The 24,689-nt window shown below is 39.8% G+C and overlaps 1 protein-coding gene across 3 annotated transcripts in view; it reads left to right on the top strand.

The window, feature by feature from the left end:
• LOC129209155 (uncharacterized protein C3orf20-like) overlaps nt 1–24,689 on the top strand; it is a 68,078-nt gene that overhangs the window by 23,060 nt on the left and 20,329 nt on the right. Inside the window, exons 10-14 of one of the 3 annotated variants that reach the window (XM_054833159.1) lie at nt 801–1,032; nt 3,452–3,731; nt 5,618–5,734; nt 17,298–17,440; nt 24,253–24,567. In XM_054833159.1, the coding sequence (XP_054689134.1) occupies nt 801–1,032; nt 3,452–3,731; nt 5,618–5,734; nt 17,298–17,440; nt 24,253–24,283 (803 nt within the window). In that variant the 3' untranslated portion in view covers nt 24,284–24,567. Of the gene's footprint in view, nt 1–800; nt 1,033–3,451; nt 3,732–5,617; nt 5,735–7,880; nt 8,435–17,297; nt 17,441–24,252; nt 24,568–24,689 lie in introns of those variants that run through there. The other 2 variants (XM_054833253.1, XM_054833351.1) reach the window with 2 other exon arrangements.

Here is a 24,689-nt window from a genome sequence, read left to right as displayed (position 1 = left end):
CTACCAATTAGTTATACCTAATCAAACAGTAGATAACTGATTCTGGGCAGGAAGAGGAAGGTATGAAAGGGTGAGAATCAGATTTAAGATCTACCACCCGAGTTAAGACTTTGGCCTTAGCAGGCCAAGGGAGGTGATTTTTCTCCCCTACTTAGCACTAGTGAGGCCACACCTGGAGTCCAGTTCTGGGCTCCCCAGTACAAGAGAGGCAAAGATATATTGGAGAGAGTCCAGTGAAGGGCCGTGAAGATGGTTAAGGGACTGGAGCATCTCTCCTGTGAGGAAAGGCTGAGAGAGCTGGGACTGTTCAGCATGGAGAAGAGAAGGCTTGGGGAGATTTCCTCAATAGATGTAAATACCTCAAGGGAGAGTGCAAAGAGGACAGAGCCAGGCTCTTTTCAGTCGTGCCCAGTGACCACAGGCCATGGGCTCAAACTAAAACACAGGAGTTTCCTTCTGAACATCAGGAAACACTTTTTTACTGAGCACTAGCACAGATTGCCCAGAGAGGTTGTAGAGTCTCCCACCTTGGAGATATTCAAAAGCCATCCAGTCATTGTCCTGGGCAATTGGCTGTAGATGGCCCTGCTAGAGCAGGGGGGTTCGACCAGATAATCTCCAGAGGTCCCTTCCAACCTCAACCATTCTGTGATTCTGTAATTCTGTGATTAACTTTGACTATTACTTTTCCAGTTTGGATCACGCAGCAGATGAGTTACATTTATAAATGCAGAAACACCATCAGTAATCAAATCAGGGCCTACTTTGTCACTCATTTCAGCAGTGGTGATGTATTTCAGGAATTGACCGCGTATGCCTTCAGAAAATGTCTGACCTTCCTCTGCAACCCTTAAGGAAGGGCACAATTCAGTCTGCAGATGCTCTCCCAGTTACTTCAGGTTTGCAGAGATCACAAGGGAAGAGGAAAGAGAACAGCCAAGCTCCCAAGTCAGAAACTCCTCTCCTTCTAGATCAAATGCAGTCGGCTCCTCCTTACAGCATGCAGCGGGAACCGTACTCTTACCCTCTCAGGTAAATGAGGGGGATAAGGGGAGGAGATGAAAGCACTACTTTTCTCCCAAGTCACAAGTCACTAAATGGTTCTTTTATGATCACTTACTTACACCACACAGTAAGAATTTACATCCCTTTTCCATGAGATGTTGTTATCAGTACCTCAGAGCCTTCATATATCCCTGTATGATACTGTAAAAGCAAACAACAACAATGAAGCAGCAGTTGAGAAGGTTTGGAAAAATGCCCATATTAGATCTTTAAATACTATTTCAGCAAGTAAGATTAACTTTTTTAATTATTATCAGTCAACATTTGTGATAGTAGCATCCAAAAAACTCTGGGACCAATGCCTCCCTACACCAGCATTTATGAAGATGCAAACCCCATGTGTCATTGGGGTTTCATCACTTGACTGATGTTCTGCTCTTCGGAATGCCACCGTCTGCCCATTATAATGTATAGAAAATCTGAGCTTCAGAGTTGCTTTCTAAGAGCTTGTTAGGAGTTGTAGTCATGCTACTTTGTTTCACTTCTTAAAAATAGGTAAGGGAAGTCTGAGAAATGGAGGGAATATTGTTTTCAGCATCTTTCCCAAATCCTTGCCTTTTCAAGTACAAGGCAGTTTGTATTTGATTTCAAATTATCTGCTAGTCTCAGACAAATGTCTTTTTATTCAGTCCATTAAAGCAAAGAGGTTTGCAATATCCTTAGCAATTATCTGAAATCTGACTTCACCTATCCGTGGCACATCTTGCTAATGCAAGATGCTTGTCTATTTTGTTTTGCCATTAAACTTTCACTTGCTGTTATTTTCTCATACAAGGCTTCTGTTTTACTAAATAGCAATACTAAATCAGAGAAGCTGCATACGACTCGGTTCAATTTAAATAAAAGAAGGAATGTGCCAAATGTCATTAATTCATGGTAAGGAAATCTAAGCTAAGATTGGACAATGATGGCTCCAGTGTAAACATCGATGGTAGTAGTTTACTAGCAGTTCATTTCTGGCTATGGTCAAGTAGTTCACCTATGCCTCCAAGCCATTACACTATTGCATAGGATGCATTGCATGTGGATCAAAAGCAGTATTAACTTTTCAAGCCTAAGTAAGAAAACAAGATGACACATTTCTGACTGTATCTTTGGTGGCTTAAGGTTCCCTTGTGTCTTTGAGGCAAGTTTGCTTTTATTGATAACTTTTCTACGGGTGAATAGCAACAGTGCTTTTTTACAAATTCAACGATGTCTAAAAATAAGCAAAACTAATGGAACAAAGTACTTTTAGTTTCATATGACTGGTTTGTAACTCAACTAATAAAGTAAAAATATCATAAATCTCAAGTATTTTATTATTGCCCCTAGTATGCTGAAATTGTAATCTTGTTTTACATACATGTGAAGCTGAAAACCAAAGTTTTGCGCATTCTCCTGCTGTCTGTGAGATCACCTATGGTCTCTTTTCCCTGATCCATATATTTTATACTTATTTCCTTTTTCCTTCTGCTCTCTCCAGCACAATATACCCCCAGCAAACATCTGATTCAGGCCAGTGCTCCTCATAGCTGTCTCTGTTTTAGTGCTTTTCTCTTGGCACAGCCATTTAGGGATTGATCCAACATCCCCAAATACAGCAGCAACCTTTCCATTAGCTTCCGAAGGCTACAGAGGATGCCTGTGAGTTTTAGTCTCCCTTTTTTCTTTTTTTTTTCTTTTTTTTTCCTTTTTTTTTTCCTTTTTTTTTTTCTTCTTCTGGGCCAAACCTTTCGTAGGATTTGCTCTCACTATAAGGAAGTTGTGTTCAAAAGATGTCATCACCTAGAGCAGTGTGGCAGGTTCTTATTGACAGCATGATGTCTTCACTAGAGGTATGAAGATAAGGCTCTGGAACTTGGCACTCCTACTGCCTACTTTACAGGACCAAACAACCTACAGAATCCACCCCCCCTCAAATGTCAAAGGACTTCTCAAGCAAATTAGTCTTCACCACCCTCATGAAAGACAAATAATACCAACACACATAGCACGTACACATGAATATAAAATGAGTATTCTACAATCAGCTGTCAGAGATAAGAGGTGCCTGTAAGACCTTCAGATAATTAGGAGGTAGCCTTTGAAGTCTGATCTTGGCTGCTACCAAAGCCTGCCTGGCTACCTCATCTGGTTAAAACACATCCCTCGTTCTCCTGCCGGCTTGGTTTCAGAGGCTGTGTTTTGGCAGAAGCCAGGAGCTCCACAGCACTTAGGGTTGCATCAGACCTTAAGAAATACCTGAAACATTTAGATGACTGCACACCTCAGATAACAGGGGATGACTGGGCCTAGGCCTGTCATTTATAGAGATGATTTTAAATGATTCTTCAATCTGTACTTGATTTATTTGACAATCTAACTTGCTAACTCTTTCCCCTATATTTTCTCTTCCTTGTGACAGGAGCAAGCTGTGGGTCACATCCCAGGTGGCTTGTCCTGCCGTGCTTCGAAGAATTATGATGGGGGAGGAAGGGAAGACATGCAGGTGTAGTAGCCATCGAATTCCCTATGTGTCAGACTTGGAGTATGATCACCTCATTAGCAATCAGATGTCCTTTAATGAGCAGATTATAGTGGTCTGTGTCTCATCTTCTTCACAAACAAACAAGGATCCTAGTGAAGACAAGATAGAGCAGCTGTATGAAAGAAAGAACAAGAATAGAAGTATTCCCTGTGTTCAGGTGAGTTTTAGCAGACAATAGTTTTTTCAGCACATGGTTGAAAACTTTAGAGAGTCATTTGGGAATAATTTTCTGTTTACCTGGTTGCTAAAATATCTGAAAAGTTTTCTTACCAGAAATGTCTAACTGACACCAACTCCAAATATGCGTTCTGTAGAAAATTTAATATTAAAAAAATACTTCCAAAGTAGGAAAAAAAATCTATAAATGCCAGAGTTTCCTACAAAAAGGGCATTTCAAAACAAATTGTTTCTGAAAACTAAATATTATTTGAATCTATATCTTTGCAGATGGAGTAAATTGGAATTCCCAACTTAGAGGAATTCCTCACATCATTCTTTGTTCTGGAACAGCTGAGGGAGTAACCGTCAATAATCCCTTGATGTAGAGCAGGGACCGCAAACTTTGATTAAAAATCCCTAGAACTGAGTCTTGGGGAGCTTTCTAGCTCTGTGGCAGAGTACCAGGAAACCCTGCGGGGTGCATGTGTGACTACTGTGGCATTGCAGGCCCCAAGGATTAGTAACCGCAACAATCTATTGCATCAGTTGAGCAGAAATCTGTGATTTGGTAGCAGTGTGACAAAAATATCTTTTTTTGTTGAAGTATTTTGGCTCCCAGGAATCAGAACTTTCTAATAAAAATGAATGAAAAATATTCCACACAGAAGTATGCTGCTAGAAAATTTCAAACCAGCTCATTTTCCTTACAGTATAAACTTACTGAGTAGTGATTTAATACAAGACTCTGTCCTCACAGTCACATAGCCAAGTAGTAAGGAAATACACAGCACAAAGTATCTTTGTATCAGAAGGACTGGAAATACAAGTAAGTAAAAGTTTAGAAGGGCAAAAAAGCAAAAGATAGGCAATATGATAAACACTTTAAATCAAGGAATGGTTTTTGTTTCAATGTCTCCCAGACATTATCTATTATAATTACCTGAAAATTTCTCAGTAAAGCTAACAGTGGAAGTGGTACTAGAGACTCAACAGGCATTTTTCTCATCTTGACACAGTGGGCACGACAGTAAACATCAGTGACTGCTGTATTCAAAATCTTCCGCTTGTCACTAGACGTTAGCAGAGCTGCCCTGAGATGAAAACGTTAAGAGGATTTGAGTCTGCGTAGATGCAGCTTTAGTACCAACTAAGGCATTAAAATGACTTCTTTCACTATGTCTTATTTATCCATTCCTTGAGAAACTGGTCACACAGCAACTATAATTTCTGATTTGCATTTGAAAAAGTTAGCATAGAAGGGGTCAAATTCTGGTCTTCATGAAGTCTTTGTGAAAACTCTCATGCATTTCAGTACCAGTAGGATTTTTGGTCCAAGAAGCAGAGGCTAAATCTGAATGAAATATCTACAGTTTATATAAAGAGAAGAGGAAGAAAGTAAGGATGTTTTCAGACCTACATTTTTCATATTGTTCTTTCCTCCTGGAAGCCTGACCCGAAAACCTGTTTGGGAAATCAGTAGGAAAAAGGCTTGTGTATTGCCTCCTTGTCTCACGGTGTGGTCCTGTAGTTGGTCCCTGTCCATTAATGGCAGGAGCACAAGACTTTTGGAAGCCAGGATTGCAGAGGATTATGACAAATCCATAAGGAGGTTGCACAGCTACCACTGGTGTTCTCACAACTATGAGGTGTAGTTTTATAAATCAGAGGAGCTGTTTCTTTTAAGAAGAGAGAAATACACCCACAAAGAGAAATTTAGAAGCCTCTGTCATGAAACGTACAGTGTAAAGAACCATTGCTACCTGGTCTGAGATAATACAGTTGAATTCGTAAGGACTCGTTTAGAAGGAATGTTACTAGCTTAATTGGTCAGGCAAAATTTACTACCTACTTAATTATATAATTTTACTTCCCTTGTTGCTTCAGGGTTGTCTGGATTCCTTTCGTCTCCTCAAATATGACATCACTTCTGCAGATGCATTTACAGATCATAAGGATTCCTTACTGGAAAAGAGACGTACTGTAGCTCCTGGCATGGTTTTGGTATGTTAAAACTATTACAGTCAATTATTTAACTTCTAATGCTATTGCTGTGATCTGGTTACAAATGAGTGACTTTGGGATTGCCACCTGTGAGTATTTGGGCTATCAGGAGAGTGGAATGCTAGCCTTCCCTCTTCAGGAGTACCAACTGTTGTCCCAGCAGCCCCACCTTTTATCTGTTAGCAGTTCAGGATTTACAATGCATCAGGGTATTCTCATTACACCTGCAAAGGGCAAGAAGCACATGCTAGTTGCTACAGCATTAGAAAAGGAACATGATTTCTTCCTTTGGACTTGGTAGGTTAGATTGAGCCATCTATATGCACTTAACCCCATTTTTGCTTCATCTGTGGCAAAAAGTCTTGAAGCACATCACACAACAGCATGTTTCAGTCTTAAAAAAAAAAAAAAAGAAGAAAAACCTTTTGTTTTCCAACATTCTGAGATGTGCTTTTTGCAAATCAGGAACAAGTCTAAGATGAAACATGCCTTGAAGTTAGTTTTAAGCACTTGTATAGTTTTCATATGTGGTCTGGAAACATTAGGATTTCTTGTCACCTTAATAAATCACCTTAATTCATAGGTGATTTATTCTATTGAAGTTTTGCATGCAAAGCATACATAGCATGTTTTGAAATACATTATTGTTGTAACACTGTGAAGAGAGGATTCTTCAGGTCTTGTTCACCGCTGTTGACAAGCTGTTCACTTCTGTCACAAGCTGTTATTAGGCTAAGAAAATGCAATCTTGTATTGCATCGCACAGAATTGCATTATAATTGGATTTTAATAATCCTCACATCTTTCCGTAAACGCCTGCACATACACTGTTTTCCTTGGTTATTTTAGTTACTTTCTCCCAGTAGGAGAGAGTGCCCGCTAATTATTGTTTGGTTATTCTTTGTCTACTTCTTAATAATGGTAAGGAACAAGTGCTGCTTCCTGTGTTTGTTCTGTACATTTTTAGTAGTGGCCATGGCATTAGAACGAAGCACCTTTCAAATATCATCTCATCTTAACTACTGTAAAATTAAGCCTATGTCTATCAGTTAGGAATGAGCTATTCCTGCAGAAAGAACTTTTCTACATCACATCCATCTGTGATCAACTTCTCTGTCCACTGGGTGACACCAGCAGCCTATCCAACACTGCTTAGCTGTGTATAGTACCACAGAACACATGTCTGAAGAAGATGAAATTCTTAACCACACAGCTTCTTTTATCTTGATAATATTAATGACATTTTCTTTCCTCTCTGGTGGCAAAGTGATAGAACTAAATAGGAAAAACAAAATGCAGAAAATCCCAGACTTCTTCCAAACCTACTACATGTAGTTTACAAAGCTGAAGGAGACAAAGTGGGGAAATGCTCTGTAAAATATAAAATAAATTGAGGGCCTGTTGTAGAAAAAGATGAAGATGATATGCTTTAGTATGAATGACCCACAGTTGATGAAAATGATTGTTAACAGCTCTGAGGAACTCAGGTAACTAATTACAGAGGTGCAGTTTGATTCTGTTCCATGTTACCTTTTTTCATTCCCATTTGGAAAATATTTATTATTTTTGAAAAAGAAATCAGGATAACAGGAGATTTTTTGTGGCTGATGAACTGATTAATCCTTAGAACAGCTCATAAACTACTTCTGTTTTAAAATAATTTAAAGACATCCTATGGTATATGTGCAGCATTTTGGGTTGGGTTCGTTTGGGGTTTTTTTTTTACTATACCTATAATTCACTACTACAAAGATTAGCCACCAGTACAAGCTCAGTTTCAGTCAGTACCTAGATACAGACAGATTGATGCCAAAGATGCATAAGGAGTAAAACCTGAAACCTAATTAGCCTGTCAGCATGGTCTTAATTACTGTTTTTAAAAACTGAACGGTAAAGGCAAAGTGGCTAGTTCTTTGGCTTGAACAAGAAACTAACCATTGTTCAAGGAAGAATGGAGTTTGGTTTTAGAAGGAATGTGTTAATAGTCCTTTCTATCAATACTTCTAATGTCTCTCAGCTGACAAATAATTGGTCAGAGCAAACACAAAGTCCCAAAGGTATGAGCCTATTTCACCTGGTTACAACCCCTACAACCTTTCAATGATACAGTGAACATCCTATACAGATGTTTCTTTGCTGTTTCCAGAGAGGCGTTCACCCCATCCTCGAGCAGTTCCCAGTCAGACTCACCCAGCTGTTACCATGCTCAGCCAGAGCAGTTTAATCTATCAACAGGAGCAGTAGCAATTCAGAACAGTTTCATGGGCCTGGATTTGAAGGCCAAAAAGCTTGACCAAAGCCGGACTGCAGGATATGAGCGTTCTCTATGGACCAGGGGCACTCAGGAAACCTGCCAGAGGCAGCAGCTCCAGCTCTCCTTATGTTATCTGCATACAGTGGTGACTTGCAAAGACCAGGAGAAGGATAAGCTGTCAAATGTAACTCTACCAGTGAAATATTGGAAAGGCTCACAGCATCTTATATAGTCATTACCAGAACAGCTCAAAAGCAAAATAATAAATAATATTCAGAAGTTCTGGAACCTAAAATGGGCTATGGTTCTTTTCTGTTGGGCAACAGCACGACCTCTCCTGAAGAACTGGGAATGGCCTGATTGCAGTTTGGGAGTAATAATCATTAAAAATGAAGTCACTACATTTAGGGTGGAATGTAGTTTGTAGTCCTGAAAAATCGGTCACGTGTCAGAGACGACAAAATTTCAGGTCACACTTGATTGTCTGGAGTGTTCAAAGCTGATCACGGAGAGCTCCAGAAGGATCGCGCAATACTCAGTAACTGAGAATCAGTTGGTATATGAAATTCACTGTCAATAAGTGCAGAGTAACTTACATGGGGGAAAAGAATCATAATTATTTATACAGATGCAGAGATGGACCCAATAACTCTTAATACTGAAGTAAGAGATCTAAGACTCGTTCGTTGACATATCCCTGAAAACTTCTGATCAGTGCTCAGCAACAGCCATAATGCAAGCAGAATGTTAGTTAAAGGGTAAATAAAACATTCTTGAGATTCTGGTGCACAGCACGTGACTGTCTTTACCACATCTCAAAAAAGGATATAATGTGGAATGGCTGTTCGCATAAGGCAGGACTAAATAGGGTAGCTTACAAAAGAAACTAAGATGAGATACAAGAAAGCTTTATAAAGCAAAAATGGTGTGGCAAAGGAATAAGAAATAATTATTCATTGTTTCTTAAAACAGGAATGACTAGGCACCAATGAAGAGATAAACAGCAGATTTAAAACAAAAGGAAGTTCTTTTTCTCACAGCACATCATTAAATTGTGGAAGTCTTTGCCACAGGATGTTGTGGAAGCCAAAAGCATAAGTGTGTTCAAAATGGAATTAGATACATTCCTGAAGGTTAGCTCCATTGGCAGCTATCAAACGTTATGGACCAGACAAAGCTTTTGGTTGAGGAAATCCCTGAACTGTTAACTGCTTATGGCTGCTATGGGTCACAAAGAATAGGATTTTCTTATAAATGCTCTTCCACTCCTGCCCCAGCTACCAGCCACTCGCAGGGACAGGATACTGCACGGGTTGCCTTTGGTATAATCCTACACAGCTGCCTTTACACCAGTATGTGCAAGGTTGTTGCTTTAATTGGGGTAAAACTTCGATAAAAGGATTGGGGGGGAAATACACAGAGTTCATGAGAAGAAGGTTCTTTGCCTCTGAAATCCTCCTCAGCTGCATATATCAAACAATTTTGCATATATTTTAATTTGTAAAGCTTCAATAAAGCAAAATGAATGTTCCCAGGAAGGGAAGGTCTCTCTCAAACTGTGTAAAAGTAGGATTCAAATTTTACTTAATTTTACATGCTTTCTTCTTGAGGCAGATAACTAATTTCCTTTGGTCCTTGGGAATTTCCTCAGATGATCAGGAAAAAAAACTTCAAAATGAAACACAATTGTCCTCTGTGACTAATGAATCAAAAGGTTACCTTTAGTACACTTAGAAGGACAGAGTCCATCCTTAAATTCCTACTAAAATAACTAGATTGTTCAGTAAATAAATACAAGTGAGTTTCAGAGAAGGAATTCATGGTTTCAAAGAAAAAGAAATAAGTTCAAGTTTTAATGAATGTATTATGCAAGAAGGAAATGTTGTATGATATTAAACATTTGCTTTTAGACAGCTTTCTATATAGTCTTTTAGATGCCTCAAGGAAATGGTTTTACAGAAGCATTACAATAACGCAGTTGCTCCCAGGGGCAGTTGCTTCTCTCTGATCGTGGCATGTACTTCCTGCCATATGGCCAATCCCCCTCTCTCCCCCTGCCCCCCATCTAAAGATCTTCAGCCAGGACTTAATTCCTGTGCCTTCAAAACGTTAGGGAGTTGTGTGTTTGAGGAGCAGGAGGCAGAAGCAAACCAAAGTTGGTTGTTGGGGTTTTTTTGCAAGTGGCTTCTCAAAAGCATTGTTTGTGCCAAGTTAAAAAAAACAACCACCAAACACCAAACATTCCTGCTCTTTTCTTTCCCATAGGATTTTCATTCCTCTTTTTTCCCAAAGTAGATGCCTTCTCTGTGTAGTTTACAAATTTATAATCATACATTATTTGTTAAGAAATTACTAGGATAACAAACATATGAACCTAACAATAAGAAAGCACGGTGTGCTTATATACATACAGACATGCAAATACACACTGCTGTTCCAGTTTAAGAATGACCTTAAGCCAATAAACTTGCTTTCATCCATTAGTGCTGTACTACATGGAATGATGGTTAAATATCGTGAGAGCTAGCTGAGGGAAACTGGCATCCAATGATTACATTTCTAGATATATAATTATCTCTGGATGTGACTGCCTGAGCCCTAGCAGCACAATTCTTAAAAGGTTGCATTTTCCAATTTCTGGAGCGTGTCAGACTGACACCGTGATGCAATGGAGAGGAGGAGGCAACCTGAGGTCAAAACCAGATCCATGGGCCTGGAAATGTGTTCCCGCGCTTGAAGAATGCAACATGAGCTGTGAAAGTTACTGACGTTTACGTAGCTTTCACTTGCAGTGTGGCCATAGAGTCACAGATGAAAAGCAGCAGCTTTAGATTTCAGTCCATTAGTCCAGATTCTCTGTTTATCCCAAACAACAAAGGTAACTGCCCTCTCCAGCAAGCAGCAGTGTGCCCGGTTTGTGCCATTGGTAACCTTCTGCTAAGTGTGAAACACAGACAGAAGTCCCCCAAATGTGTGAGGAGGCTAGAAGAGGAAAAAATAAAAAGGAAACACAGCAGGAAGGAGACAAAGCTTGTCCTTAGTACCACCTGCTGTATTTGCCATTCGTGGTGAAATTTGTACACACCTATAAACAGACATCCGTGGAGAAATCAGCCATCCAAGCATAGATGCAAGGCCTAGGATGAAGAGCAGAAGAATCCACGTTTTCCCCCCTCCAGGATGTGAATATGCACAAAACTTCCAGAAAAGGTCAGGTGAAACCACAATCTGACCTTAACCTAACTTCCCCACCCCCTGCCAGTGTTCCAGCATGCAGGTGTGAGATGAGAAATGTAACAAAGATTTCATGAAATCCACCAGCAACTTTTTTATTGCCGTTCCCAGACTTCTACGGTTGAAAATATTGAGACAGCATAGTGATAAGGGGCAGAACACATAGATAACTAGTTGTATAAGTCAGGCTAAACTATTAGTATGAGAAACTTCACAGGTGAGGTTTTCATTATTTTTCCCCCTTGAAAACTAGGGTACTCCCCTGAAAAAGGTGAGGGAGAATCACACCGATCCATTTACTTCCAGCTGATCTTAAGATCCAACATATTTAAAGGAAGGCTGGGTTCTATAATTGCATTTACCTTGCAGCAGACTAAAGCCTTGCCAGCTTCTTAAGTGCAATCATTACGAAACAGGCTGAATGCTTCGAGCTGATTGCACAGCTTATCAACAGCATGGAAGGAATTTGTGCTATTATCAGGCCATTCAGTGACTTTGGACTTCTCTGGATTCAAGAGTTGAATGGGAACCTTCTGGGTAATATAATTCAAAATTGTTTCTGCCATTTTCTGCTGCAGATGATCAAGATGACAATGTTTTTAGTCATTTTTCTCCAGAAAGATAACGCTCATGAAATGAGCGCAGGGCGTGGAATCCTCTTTTTATACACAGAAGCTGACAATACACCCAGCAACTGTTTGTGTAGTTTTATGTTTCACAAAAGAGAGTCTGGAAAGGCCATAGTCAGGAATTTACAGGATAATCAGGTTCTATACTTCCACTCTTGACTTCTTTAAGAACAATGGTTTGCTCATTGTGTGGTGATGATGTCAGTTGTTTGCTTATTAACAATTTAATTATTCATTATCTCATGCCAAATTATTCAGCCAAGCAGCCATCAAACCAATAAATTTCTGTTACTGTCATCCTACTGAACAGGTAACTTTTGGTTTCAGTTAGTCCTTTAGTTAGGCAGACCTTCTGCAGTGACAGGTTCATAGTCCAGAAACAACCTCAAGTGATCATCTAGCCTCGCCATTTTCACCAGTACAAAATGCACTACATCAGTGCGATGACTGGCACAAGAGACGGTGCAGTCCTTTACAGAGCTTTAGACATCTACAAAACAGACCTTTAGAACTGAATCGCTTTTCTAGAGTCTTTCACAGCTCCTGAAGAAAAACAGGCACTTCCATGGTGTAATTCATCTTCCAATGTATAATGGAAGTGGGTCAAATGAATCACATGCTGGAAATGCCTGTTTGTCTCCCGTGGGATTCAGCCGTGGGTGAGGTGAATTCCACTCTTGCTGCTTAACCTGTTCATAAAGAGAAGCTGTAATATCCTCACAAAAGTATATCTGAGTGCTTTATACTCTTACTGCTTGACAGCTTTTCCCATTTAATTTTTCTTCCTGCAATTAGTCCATTATTTCTTGCTCTGTTTATCATAGTCATGGGAAACAGACCGTTCTCTTTCTTTCTGCCATAGCTTTTATTACCTTTCTATCTCCCATAACTATACTCCCACACTCAGTCTTCACGTCTGTATACTAAACAAGGACAGGTTACGCAACCTTTCTTTATAGGTCATATTTTCTGGAGCTCTGGTCATTCCCCTTGCTTTCCTGCAGATGGTTAATAAACATTTGGCCACTCCAGCACTGCTGAGCTTACAAGTTATACTTTGTATTTCACAGGTTAGATTCCTGTTTGCACACCCCACAATGATTAAAAGTTGTATGTCATCATCACCACAGATAATCTATAACATGCAAAGGCCGGCTCAACCATGTTGTTTGTACATTACCAGCCCAAGAAGGGTGGTACTACAAAACCTGAACAGATAACAAAGCTTTCATTAAATGTATTTCAACTCTGGTGATTAAATTTAAATGAACTTCAGCGTAACCAAATCTTTTTTACTTGAACATCTGAACGCACGTGCCCATATACACATTAATTTGTCAAGTTGCTTCTCTAAGGGGTGGTTTGAATCATCAGAATTGTTTCTATAATAAGAACTTGTGAAGTTTGCTAATCTGCACGAAATATTCCTAGACAGAAGGAATAAGGAAATTAGCCTCGAGAATGACCATCTTGGTCAAAAAAAACCAGGCAAAGAGAACTTGTGATAACTTGAAGACAGCCCCATTTTACTCCTTCAGTCAGCTGGAAAGATGCAGAAGGGCACATAAGGGGAAAAGTATGGGCTGAACTCCCAAAACCTCTACTGTGGATTGCTTAATGTCTGTGTTTAATATCTAAAAGTTCCCCTTCTTCCAAAGGTTAAAAGAAATCAGGACGGAGATATATATGCTTATAAAACCAACCTACTGTTGCCAATAATAAAACATTTTTTATTTAGATTTTTTTTTTTAATGTTCTGATATATTACTGCTATGAAGTTCAGAATTTCATTAGTATTAAAGTTCATCTTTGACCTTTCACCTTTTTATGTGGACGAATTAGTCAGGGAGAAAAAAACATTCCTCTTTGCCCTGGCTTGCTTATTATGACTCCCTCAAGAATTTCAGTCTGAGGCTATTTGCCAGAACTATGTTTAGCTCTGAGAGGAGAAAGAACCTCCCCGCACTCCAAAATGCCGCCATACAAATTTACCTCTTGGCTTTCACTGAAGACTTGGGGTTTAAAACACTCCAGATTAAATTTACCCCAGTAGGGGTAAAAGAGCTTTGCTATGCCAGTTTATACCTACTGAGAAGAGTTGGCCTTCAGAGCTGCTTGCTGATGAACCTTCTTATTCTATAAATTCCTGGTGTTTTAGGAGTGAACCAAGCCAGAAAGATACCCTGTAGGAGATAAAAATCTTACTCATGCCATAAAATACCAGCCTGTGAAAGTAACATGCTACAGAAGGCCATAAAGAGAGTGACAGGAATCTGAAAAACACCGGAAAACTTTGACTGGTAACATTGACCTATTATGCAAGCAAAGCTAAGCTTCAAGCATACTTGAATTTTATGCTTGAAGGCACAAATTGATTGCTTGTGGTGGAAGGAATAATGAAATTCCTCTGTGTCATACCATCACAGAATCAACCAGGTGAATTGTAATGGAAAGGGCTACATTCCTCTGACAGCGATGGTGATTGCCACAGGCAGCCTTCTCATTTATATTCATTTAGAAAAGTTTCAATGCATTGTGTATTCATGCATCAGATCATCTTTGGAATAGATTTATCTACCCCTCCTATCAGCCTCTTCATTTTGTACAATTACAGAACACATATGTATCGGGGAATAGCAGTCATATCTTCAAAGCAGTCTGTAGGCAACCCTGCAGTGGCAAAATTTCCTTCACTATCTGCCTGTTAGAGTTTTCATCATTAGCCACAAGGATGAGCTCTAAACAAAATAACAAACCCGGTATGCACCTCACCACTTTTTGGCAGTAGGACAATGCCAGTGGTTAAACAAAGCCAACATGAGAGGGGTGTTGCGTGTTGCTTCCTCATCTGTGAGGCAGTGCAAGGCACTGAAATTGGGCAACATAACACGTCAGGGCTTGCAGCAGTAAGAGGAAACTAATTCAGATTATCTGTATGGGAAAGTCAAAGGCTAGAACAGACCAGGGAGTGGTGACCGAACCAAAGCACAAATTCCTGGCATGTGGAGCAGAGGCAGTAAGCTGGGCTGGAGGTGGCTGGAGGTTTCTTCTCTTGTTCTCTGTGCTCCCACCATAGGCAGGGAAAGAACATGCAGAATTGAGGGAGAACAACAACAGAGGTACGGAGGAGAAGTATGAGAGAGTGGACATCAGATCAGAAGGATCTGTGTAATGAGCAAGACGATAGGGAAGGGGAGGTGAGACCAGCTATGGGAAGCAAGGTGAGGCACTGATTCAGAGAGAAAGTAAGAAGTAGGGAAAGAAACATATGTACAAGTAAAGAATGAGGGAGAAACTGAAATGAGAATAGGAAAATCAAGAGAGAGTCAGGAAAGTCAGAACAAATGAATGCAAAGAGTTTGCCTCAAAGGGAAAACACACAGGCATAAAGGGGTACATAGCACCAGAGAGTGAGTAGCTGAGGCCAAATGTTACCATCATATCCACCTGCTGACAAAACTGTACCCCGAGGAGACCTTACAGGATTCCCTTTGTTTTGATGCTGACACTGCTCACAACACTGGATTTAAGCAAGGGAGCAGAGAAATGAGGATCTGTGTCATAGTGTAACGTATTAAACTGTTCACTTTCAGATCCGCACTGCTGTGAGTACTCCTCTCACACTCAGGTAAACAGAGCTTTTCATAGTAATGAGACAAGCTGCTTGACTGAAAGAAGAGTTTCAGAGTTGAGTAAAACAGCGCTATGTAATAACTTTTGCCTATAAAACTGAAAAAATGCATGATGTAAAATTTTTTTTTTTCTCTCAATTACCCACAAGTAAAAGCAGTGTTCTACATCATGTTCATTACTGGATATATTACAGATGAATACATATTGGTGTGAGCATAAGATGAAGACAATTCAGTGGTCCTCTGGATTTCCTTCTAGTGAATATATCCATTGTTACTCGAATATGCATTACCCTGAAGTATTCAAAGAGTCTTGACTTGGAGCCCTGCGTGCCGTAAGCTTCCATGAAATAAGCCAGATGCTTCCAATTGTGTAACACTGGGAACATCCCACAACATAAGCAGCTTTGGATAGTACATCAGCTTAAGTGATTCTTATAGTTTTAAAACTGAAGCCAATTTTCACTTAAACAAAGGCTCCTTTACACTGCCAGAACAATAACATGGGCCTTCATGTCAGTGAGAATCTGGCCCAATTATGTCACTGTTTCTTTACTGACCGAGAAAAGGCTGATGCTCTCACCTTCATTCTTTTTACATCTAATATTTCAACAGGCTTTTCTTCAAGCCCTAATTCCGAGATCATCCATATGTTACATCTGTGTGCAACAGTCTTTGCAACATGTTGAAAAAGTATCTTTTCTTGAACTTGCTCTGGTAATTTTGAGTCTGGGGACATTAAAACTAAACGGCCCAGCCCAACAAATTGATCTAAAACTAACAGAAACACTCTAAAAATCCAGAAGGCTGCCTCCCTTCAGTTGTTGAGATCTTACTACAAAATGCATCATTAATCTGACTTCTTTAAGAATTCTAAGTTCTAGCAGCACAAAACAGAATTTGCCTTTTAACGCATCTATCGGTTTTGTTGAGGATGTCATGATAAGATAGTAATCTACAAATGCCAGCTTTGGGAAACATGCAAATGATTGAGACATTGTGAAATATACTTTGAATCAAAAGCAAGTTCAAAACCGTAGAAATAGAGTTGAAAATGTTTCTGGATATTTCTGAACAGCTCTGAATTAGCTTTAGTCTCCTGGTTTACTTTTCCAGAGAGAGAAAATTGCTGAAGTTTCAGATTTTTCCCACGTGTTGAATCCTTATGGCTTTGAACATCAGGCCTAGTTAATTCCTGTAGGTTTTACATCACTTGTCAAATGACCTTGGTCACCTTTCTTCTCTAGAAAACTGTTTCCAATGAGATACAGTATTTAAACAGGAAAGTTTGTTCCTGCTTATAAAAGTTTAGAAGTAGGATACCCTACTTCTACTCCTTCTTAGCAAAAAACAAAACAAAAAAGTCAAAGAAAAATACTTAGTTAACATATGCAAAAGAAAAAAAAAACCAACCAAATGGCTGTTTTTTCCTATGCCTAACATATTTGTCTGTGTTCATCTTCAACTATGTCATGTTATGCCATACTTCAACTGAAATATTACCAGGATGGATGGTGGTGGGTTTTGGTAGTCCATGAAGCAGTATGCAAAATGTTGTTTTATACGCTTCAGTATGCTGTGTTTTGAAATCTTGGAGGGACTAGGAAAATATGAGTTTTATTTTTTAATTTCTTCAATGAAATAAAATATTTTATATAACAAAGTCATGAAAGGTGAAAGCTGTAAGCCATAACAAAGTTGTAAGTCAGGCTGCCTAACAACCTTCTTTGTTTCTCAACCTATCGTCTTCATTTAGAATAAGAGGTTGCTCTTGCCAATTCTGCATTTTTGTTTTTTGTTCTCTTCTTTGGCAGATGTACGTTCAAGGAAAGCTACTCTTTGCCAACTACATTTTCAATGGGTACAGCAAGTCAACTAAAGACCTTCAAAAACAAATAGCTAAGACAAGGAGTGATTATCACATGGGTTACTGTCTTCCAAGTGATTTCAAGTTCAGGTATTTTACTTTCCGTCATCATGGTTTTTAATAATTTCCTTCTGAGACCTTTGGCTCCTTTGTCCAGTTTCTTCAATATGAAGCACCGTGACTTGGAGCAGCCAGTACAGCAGTCTCACTATCAAAACATTTGCACCTTGTTGGTGTGTTTACAAGTTCTCCATATTGTGTATTCCTTCCTATCCCATTCCACAGTTAGGACTGTCCAACCCTAACTGCTGAGCTACACAATCTTTACTGGCAGTTACTGGCGAGGAGGAAATAAGAAAACAGGGATGAAGGTCCTGGGCACATCCCCCATTTCTTTTGTGCATGTCTAAGACTTACTTGTTTTATAGGCTGTTAGATTTACATTTTGGCATTATCCATAAAAATTTAATAGCAATTAAAGAACCGATTACTTTAGTCAAGTGTCTTCTGGCAACTAGCTTCTTCGTTTAATTAATAGTTGCAGGGAAGCTTTAGAAGCATAACCTGGAGAAACAGCAGCAGATGGTCAGATACCTCACAGCTCGCAGAGGGAGCGTTCCCAGGAGCGAAAGCATATGCTGCAACAGTTAGCTCTCTCGTAGAAGTTTCCAAAGCAGAAACAAAGGCAGAAAGGAAATAATTGCAACTTTTGCAATGTATTTATTACATAGCTTTTGGGAACCATATCTTTATTTTTATTTTAGTGGTGCTGCGAACCAGTAATCAAACCAGAACTTCAGAGTGCCTGGTACAAATACAAAGACCAGTGCATTCCACTACTGATTTAAGCAATACATCTTGCAGGGTGTGACAACGATAATCTATTAAACTACTGTTAACAGCTGAGAAGCAGTTGTCAGCAGTGACACAGCAGAATAACACAGGATGTAGCCCAAAATGAAGTGTGCAGTCTTGTGCTGAGCTGCTGTTACCTAGCTTTGACAGGTCACAGAATGTCTGTTCCTTTCTTGTATTTCTTTTTAGCTTAACAAAATAATGTATTTCATTTCTATTGAACAACAGCCGAAAACAGCATGTATTATAATTGTAGTCCATTCTTCTCTGAAGGAAGCTTGTCACTTCACACGTGTACACAAAACAATTACTGGAATAGTAAATTCAGGGATTAAATATGACAGGTAATTAACAGTAGCATTTTCAAATGCATTAATTATTGGCCTACCGTGCTTTCCCTCCAAGTCAGTGGCAAGATTTCTTGATTGCAGTCAGCACAGATTAGCTTTAGGCTGGGTGTTTTTTTGCAAATGTGTCTCTGAGTGACTGGAAAGGCTGCATTGGCCTGTGGAATCTCCTGTGCTGGTTCTTCTCTACACTAGAATTTTCCTAAATATTTCCCACTGTGGCATCACCCCTAAATGCAACTTTAGAAGCAAATGTACGCAGTTGCACAGATGAGCATTTGCCTAACCAAAATCTAAGTGTAACCAATGTCACATGTGGTCAGAGCCAGCATGGTTATTCCACATGTGTGTTTCTGCTCCTTGCTACCACAGCACCATGACAAGAAATCCTTAAATGGTACCCCTGGGACATTCCACCGGGTTCTTTCATGCACAGGCTGCGAGCACGTGAGCGGGTGCAACTGGGGGCACAGAAACAGTCTTAATGAAGGAGAGGGTGATGAAGAGTCTGAGAGAAACCCAAGGCTAGGTGACATAGCTATTTCCATATACACTACTGTTATTATATAGCTGGTGCTAAAGATGTCATTAATTTCATCCTTAAGTAAGTGTCTAATTACAGATGAAACAGTAGGTTCTCCAAGAGCAGATGCTCCTGGTATTTTCCCTCTTGCCAGCTGATCTCCCAACCTCAAAAATTGCCAAATACTCAACACACAGGTGCATGTGCACGTTCTGTTCACTTTACTTCAGTCCCTTGGATCCACTCTAACGGACCTTTGAACTCTTTCCTCCTGCATACCATGCCGTGGAACAGATACTATTGAGAGTACAGCTGTAGGTCAAGGAAGATCCTGCACTGCCAAAAAGGGATTAGCATCAGTGAAACATTGACAATCTTGCTTTTCACTGGGAGGATAAAAGAAGCACTATCATTTATCTGTTCATGCAGTGATTTCTTGGGAGATGGCATTTTCTTGTTTGAAAATCAGCTCGCTCTCTAATGGAAATAAGCAAACAGGTCCTACCCTGCTTTCATTTCTTCCTTTTCATCTACATGGAAGAGGAGTTAAGCATGGAGACAGCATAGAGAACTAACTTAAGTTGAAGGCCACATCTCTAGAAAAAAAAAAAGTGCCATTAGATTCTTCTTCCAAATCTCTCCTCAAAACTTGCTTCACTCAGGAAGATAACAGGTTTCTTAGCGTTATGTCAGCAGAAACAACCATCCATTGGAGTTACGGACTTAATCTCTGAGTAAATTTTTTGTCTTGTCCATTTGCTTATACCATGGATATCCCATTCTAGGTTTCTTCTTCACTATCTCATAAAAGTATGGACTATGCTGCATAATAACCTTAGGGAAGTTTCAAGCAGTAAAACTGATTACATGTTGGGATCAGTGGAACAATATAATGCAAGTCTGAATGATTGGTCTGACTCCATCTCAGCCAGACCCACTATACTAAACCAGGTTACCTGATAACGGTGTGAGTGTTTCCAATATGAAGCAGCACAGTAGAAGGATGAGAAGAACAGGTTTTAATGAGAGAAAGGAGAAATACAGCAATACAGCTGATACAATATAACACAAGTGTCTAATAAATTAGCAGAGAACTCAAGAAACAGGAAGAAAGTTTCAGATGGTTGAACAAAGAGGCTTGCTCAAAAAGATACAATCTTAAGTCTTCATAGATATATATACATTCTTGGCAGTATAGGAAACGTACAGTTCTTACATAGAAAATATTGACTGTCTGAAGTGGTAGTATCAATTCCTGAAGAATATTTGCATATGGTACATTATGAAGAATACACACAGGCAATTTAGCAAACAAAAAATCTCCAAGTAAAGGAAAACATTATGGACCTCTCTTGGTAGACAGGCTTCTCCTTCTAACAGCAGCAATTGGATCTGTTCATATGTATTCCATATGAAAACAAACAAACCTGGAAATAGCAAAGAATAAGCAAGACCTTTTGTACCGCACAACAAATTATGCACCAATTAGGCAGCAAGATTCAATACATAAGAATAAATACCTCTGCCTCACCAAGCATCCCCTTGCCTTTCAAGATCAAATTATTTCCCTTCTTCCCCATCGTCTCTAAGCTTTCCTTTCTGGGCATATGAATTAGGTGAGAGTGAGTCATGCCTAAGTGAGAAGAGTGGTCAACAGCTGTTGACCTTAAAACCAATAGAGGAAAAGTTTACAGGAGGAGGTGTGTATCAGCCACAGCTCCTGACACCAGCAGAACACAGCCTTTGTTCTGATAATAAAGTCTAAGCATTATGAGAGCGCCACAAAGCTTCAGATAAAAGGAGCCAGTCTGTACTGTTGCCACTATTTTGGCACTTCCGAAGCGTACAAAGTCTGTTTCTTAGGAGTCAAGTAGAAGACAAGTAGAAGACATCTGCAGAGCACCTAAGCCTGATTCCTAGGTTAAAGATCTACCTGCGACCAGTCTCCTCAACTGACACATTATTCTCTTCCTAAAGCCCCACCTACCTAGCCGTTTATGTGATGCTAAAAAGGGTTTTGCTAATAGTTGCCACATGGTTGCACAGCATACAGGTCTCTGAAAGATGATGGGAAGGTGCGACTGGAAGCATATGACACACAGGAAAACATTTTGTCTTCAGTCATCACTTATTTAGACAAGAGTAACCAGTGTTCATTACTAAAGTGCTTCTACTATGGAGCCAGCAAAATATACTGCAGAAACTAACTATTGCCAGGATTGCTTAAAATTAATTTCATCTTCAGGATGAAAGAGGAATTATAAATAAACTTCTGTATAAAAGATCAAACAAAGTGCTGATACAGCATTTATGCATCCCTGTAAAAGCATTCCCTATTCCATTCACTCATTACTAATTGAAGGACAGATAAGCCACATCCACACCACCTAGGCAGCTGGCAGGGATACAGGATAAGGAGAAAAAGCAATACACGCAGTAGCAAGGCAGAATTTTACTACAGATGCTGAAGAAATAACAGCAACCAAAAAGACTTTGAGAGTGATAAGCATTACAATTGATAAAACTACTTTTGAGACTGGGGAAACCTAGCCAAAATTTTTTAAAAAATGGCTTAAAAATAATCCTGGTGATGCACATCATCAAATATATAAAAGAGACTTTAGGTCCTGATTCATCTCCACGGGAAAGAGGAAGGAGGTAAAGTGGGAACGTAAGAAAAAGAGAAACAAAAGGGTTTGGGAAAACATCACAGGCAAGAAACTCTATCACAAAGAAAGGGCAGAACCCAGGAATGTCTTCCTGCTACTGCCTACATCCAACCCAGAACTTTAGTTCTTGGAGCCTTAACACAGCCAGCCACCAAGCTTCATACCTGCTTTAAAGACCTGCTGATCTACACCTGCTTGAGGCTGATCTAATCAACTGTGTTTAAAGCAGCATCAGCAACTGGCAGAGTAGGTGCAAAAGAGGGTCCTGGCAGAGCCACACCACGTGGGTTTTCAGTGCAGTCAGAGGAAAGACACTGATGTCATACAGAGCTTAAAGGAAGAGATATGGAGATTGTTTTACATACAGCTTGATACACCAGCACAGCAGGACTGAGTCTTTCTGTGGAAATGAAATGTAGATAAAATAGAGGGTTTTTTAAGAGCTGGTGAAGACTACCAGTCTGGTGAACGTTTCCTGTCTCCACTGCACACTGAAGAGAAATTGTGGATCCTTCCTAGTGTCTGCAAACTTCAGAGTGTATCACATGCGATTTCCCTCTGTAGCCCTGCCAGAAGTCTCTTGCTGCAGTTTGTTCTTTTAAACATTTCCTCTTATATTTCAGCTCTCATTTATTAATCAATTAAACAGCAGCTTATCGAGATTCTTTTCTTTCCCTTCCCTGTGGCTTCCTTGGCAATCTATGCTGCCCTTCTGCCTTGTTTTGGGAAACGCTGACTTAGCAGGCAAGAAATGTTGAGGAACGTGTATTTGTCTACTTGTTTAAGGGCAGATGGGCATCCAGGCACTCACAGCAGCTTAGGTGCAAAGCCTTGAGAAGAGAAAACAAGGTTAAATAGCTTTTCTAATTAAGGGTGTAAATTTGATATGAGAAAAATACCACCTCTTTGCTAGATAAGCCTTTTAATGTGATACCTGGCAATACACATGTACAATATGAAATGTGTGTATATATATAAACTCACATAAACCCCTCAAATTAAGACACAATCCATTAATAGTGCTCAATAAAAATTCAAAATGGTTTAATTCAGGGGAGATTTAGTAGTAATTGTGTTCTGAAAACGCCTACTCTTTGACAGTAGGAAAGGTTTAAGCACAACTGCTAGATCCCAGAGCTTCCAGAGCTCAAGGCTAGGCAGCTGTGGAGCCAAAGCACGTTGGCATAGCAGCTGGAGAGCCTGTTTTCAGCCCCTGCTGCAGGAAGAAGCCAGCTTGTCTGGGGGAACGCAGGCTCAGCCATAACTGTGCCACCCTCCTGTTAGAAAGAACAAGTAAAGCTCATGTAATAAGGAACACGTGTTCAAAGATCAGTCTTGCTGAGGAGACATTACCATCTTATGATCATTAAGGAGGCAGATTTCTGGAAGTGAATGTTCTGAGGTCCAGGAAGGAATAGGAGGGCCAAGTTGAAATGTAGGTCAAAGCTCCCTGGAAGGAAAGTCAGGACAGACAAGTTACCAGCCCTAAGAATCCTTCTGTTTACAAGTTTATGACTGGGAATGCGCAGCAGTACCTTGGTGTGGATTCCCTCTAACTGCCATTTCATAAAGTTTAGACAGTGAGTTCAGACATCAAGGGAAAAAGCAATCAAGTTCCTAAAGAGTTGGCAGCAGAATGCTGGAGAAAAGCTGAAGACTGCTAAGAGGGAAGAGAGGCACCACCAGAGGAAAGAAGGGACCTAGCAAAAACTGGAACTTTGAAAGATACCTGCAGAGTCATCGAGCCCAGCTCAACACCTCCATAGTCAATCACCTCAGCACAACCCTTCCCAGAAGCGTTCAAACCAGAAAAGCTTCTCCAGCCCCTGTGCACCCAGGCCCCATCTTTTGCAGTGTGGCCACTAATGTTTAAGCTTCTATTGGAGATAGATTACCTGGTGCATTATCATAGTAACCTAGGTGAGAAACAAACAAACCAACCCCTCCACAATTGGTTTGTGTGGCCTATGAACAGGAGAGCTGAGAAGGAAAAAGTTTATGAGTGGGATTGCATATGGCACGGGATGCTGCAATAGGGTAAGACAGAGACAATAAACCCAAAATGCCTGTGAGGCATCCCGCTCCTGTAGAGGTTTCACTTAGCACTGTTCCGTGATCTCTACAAGCTTTGCAGATGTCGAGCACGCAGGTGCACGCAGACTGTCTGTGAACACTCACGTTAGGACATTAAAAACTTTTGGGTACAATATCATAGTGAGCAGCGCAGGAACAGACAGCATGAACTTGTTTAAATTTGACCAGCTGTGGCTTTGGATGAAAGATCTGGAGGACAATTCATAGCTTTCTGGCTTTTATCCCATAATACATTTAAAGCCTTTTATTTTTATTATTATTTTATTATTATTATTATTATTTAGAAACACAGATATCAAACATTATAAACAGTCCTCATTTATGGTGCTTCTATTGAGATCAAATGCATGATTCTCTGTTAGTAATGACTACTGAAGATATTAAGCACTGACTTTTCTCTTTTTGTTTATTTAGGAATGGACCTCTTTTTAATAGCACAAAGTAACGGAAAACATTGGTCACTTTCTATTTGGAAATTTGAGATCGTTTTCAGTTCTTGTCCATGCAGCTGGAAAAGGTCAGGAAGCAGTCTTTAAATATTAAGATTTGAGCACAAATCAAGCCAACTAATGACACTTATTTTGGGACCTTGTACTAGAATTGCAGTTATTTCTAAATCACAACTGGTGTTTTTCAGTAAGCCAGAATTACTTTTAAAAGCCAATATACACCAAAAGTGTGGTATAAATTTGAGCTGCTATGCATTATTATTTCTGTTGTGACTGTAGTACTCCCCATTATGGCATCTGCCTTCTGTTTCAGTTCTCAAGTGGGAAAGTCAGTATACATTTCTAGATCTAACCATTCCAATGCTGAAGATACAGAAGAATCAAGCTGTGTTACACACATAC

This window comes from Grus americana, chromosome 1 (genome assembly GCF_028858705.1).
Source record: "Grus americana isolate bGruAme1 chromosome 1, bGruAme1.mat, whole genome shotgun sequence".
In the NCBI taxonomy this organism is placed as follows: domain Eukaryota; kingdom Metazoa; phylum Chordata; class Aves; order Gruiformes; family Gruidae; genus Grus; species Grus americana.
This window is presented reverse-complemented; position numbering and strand designations above follow the sequence as displayed.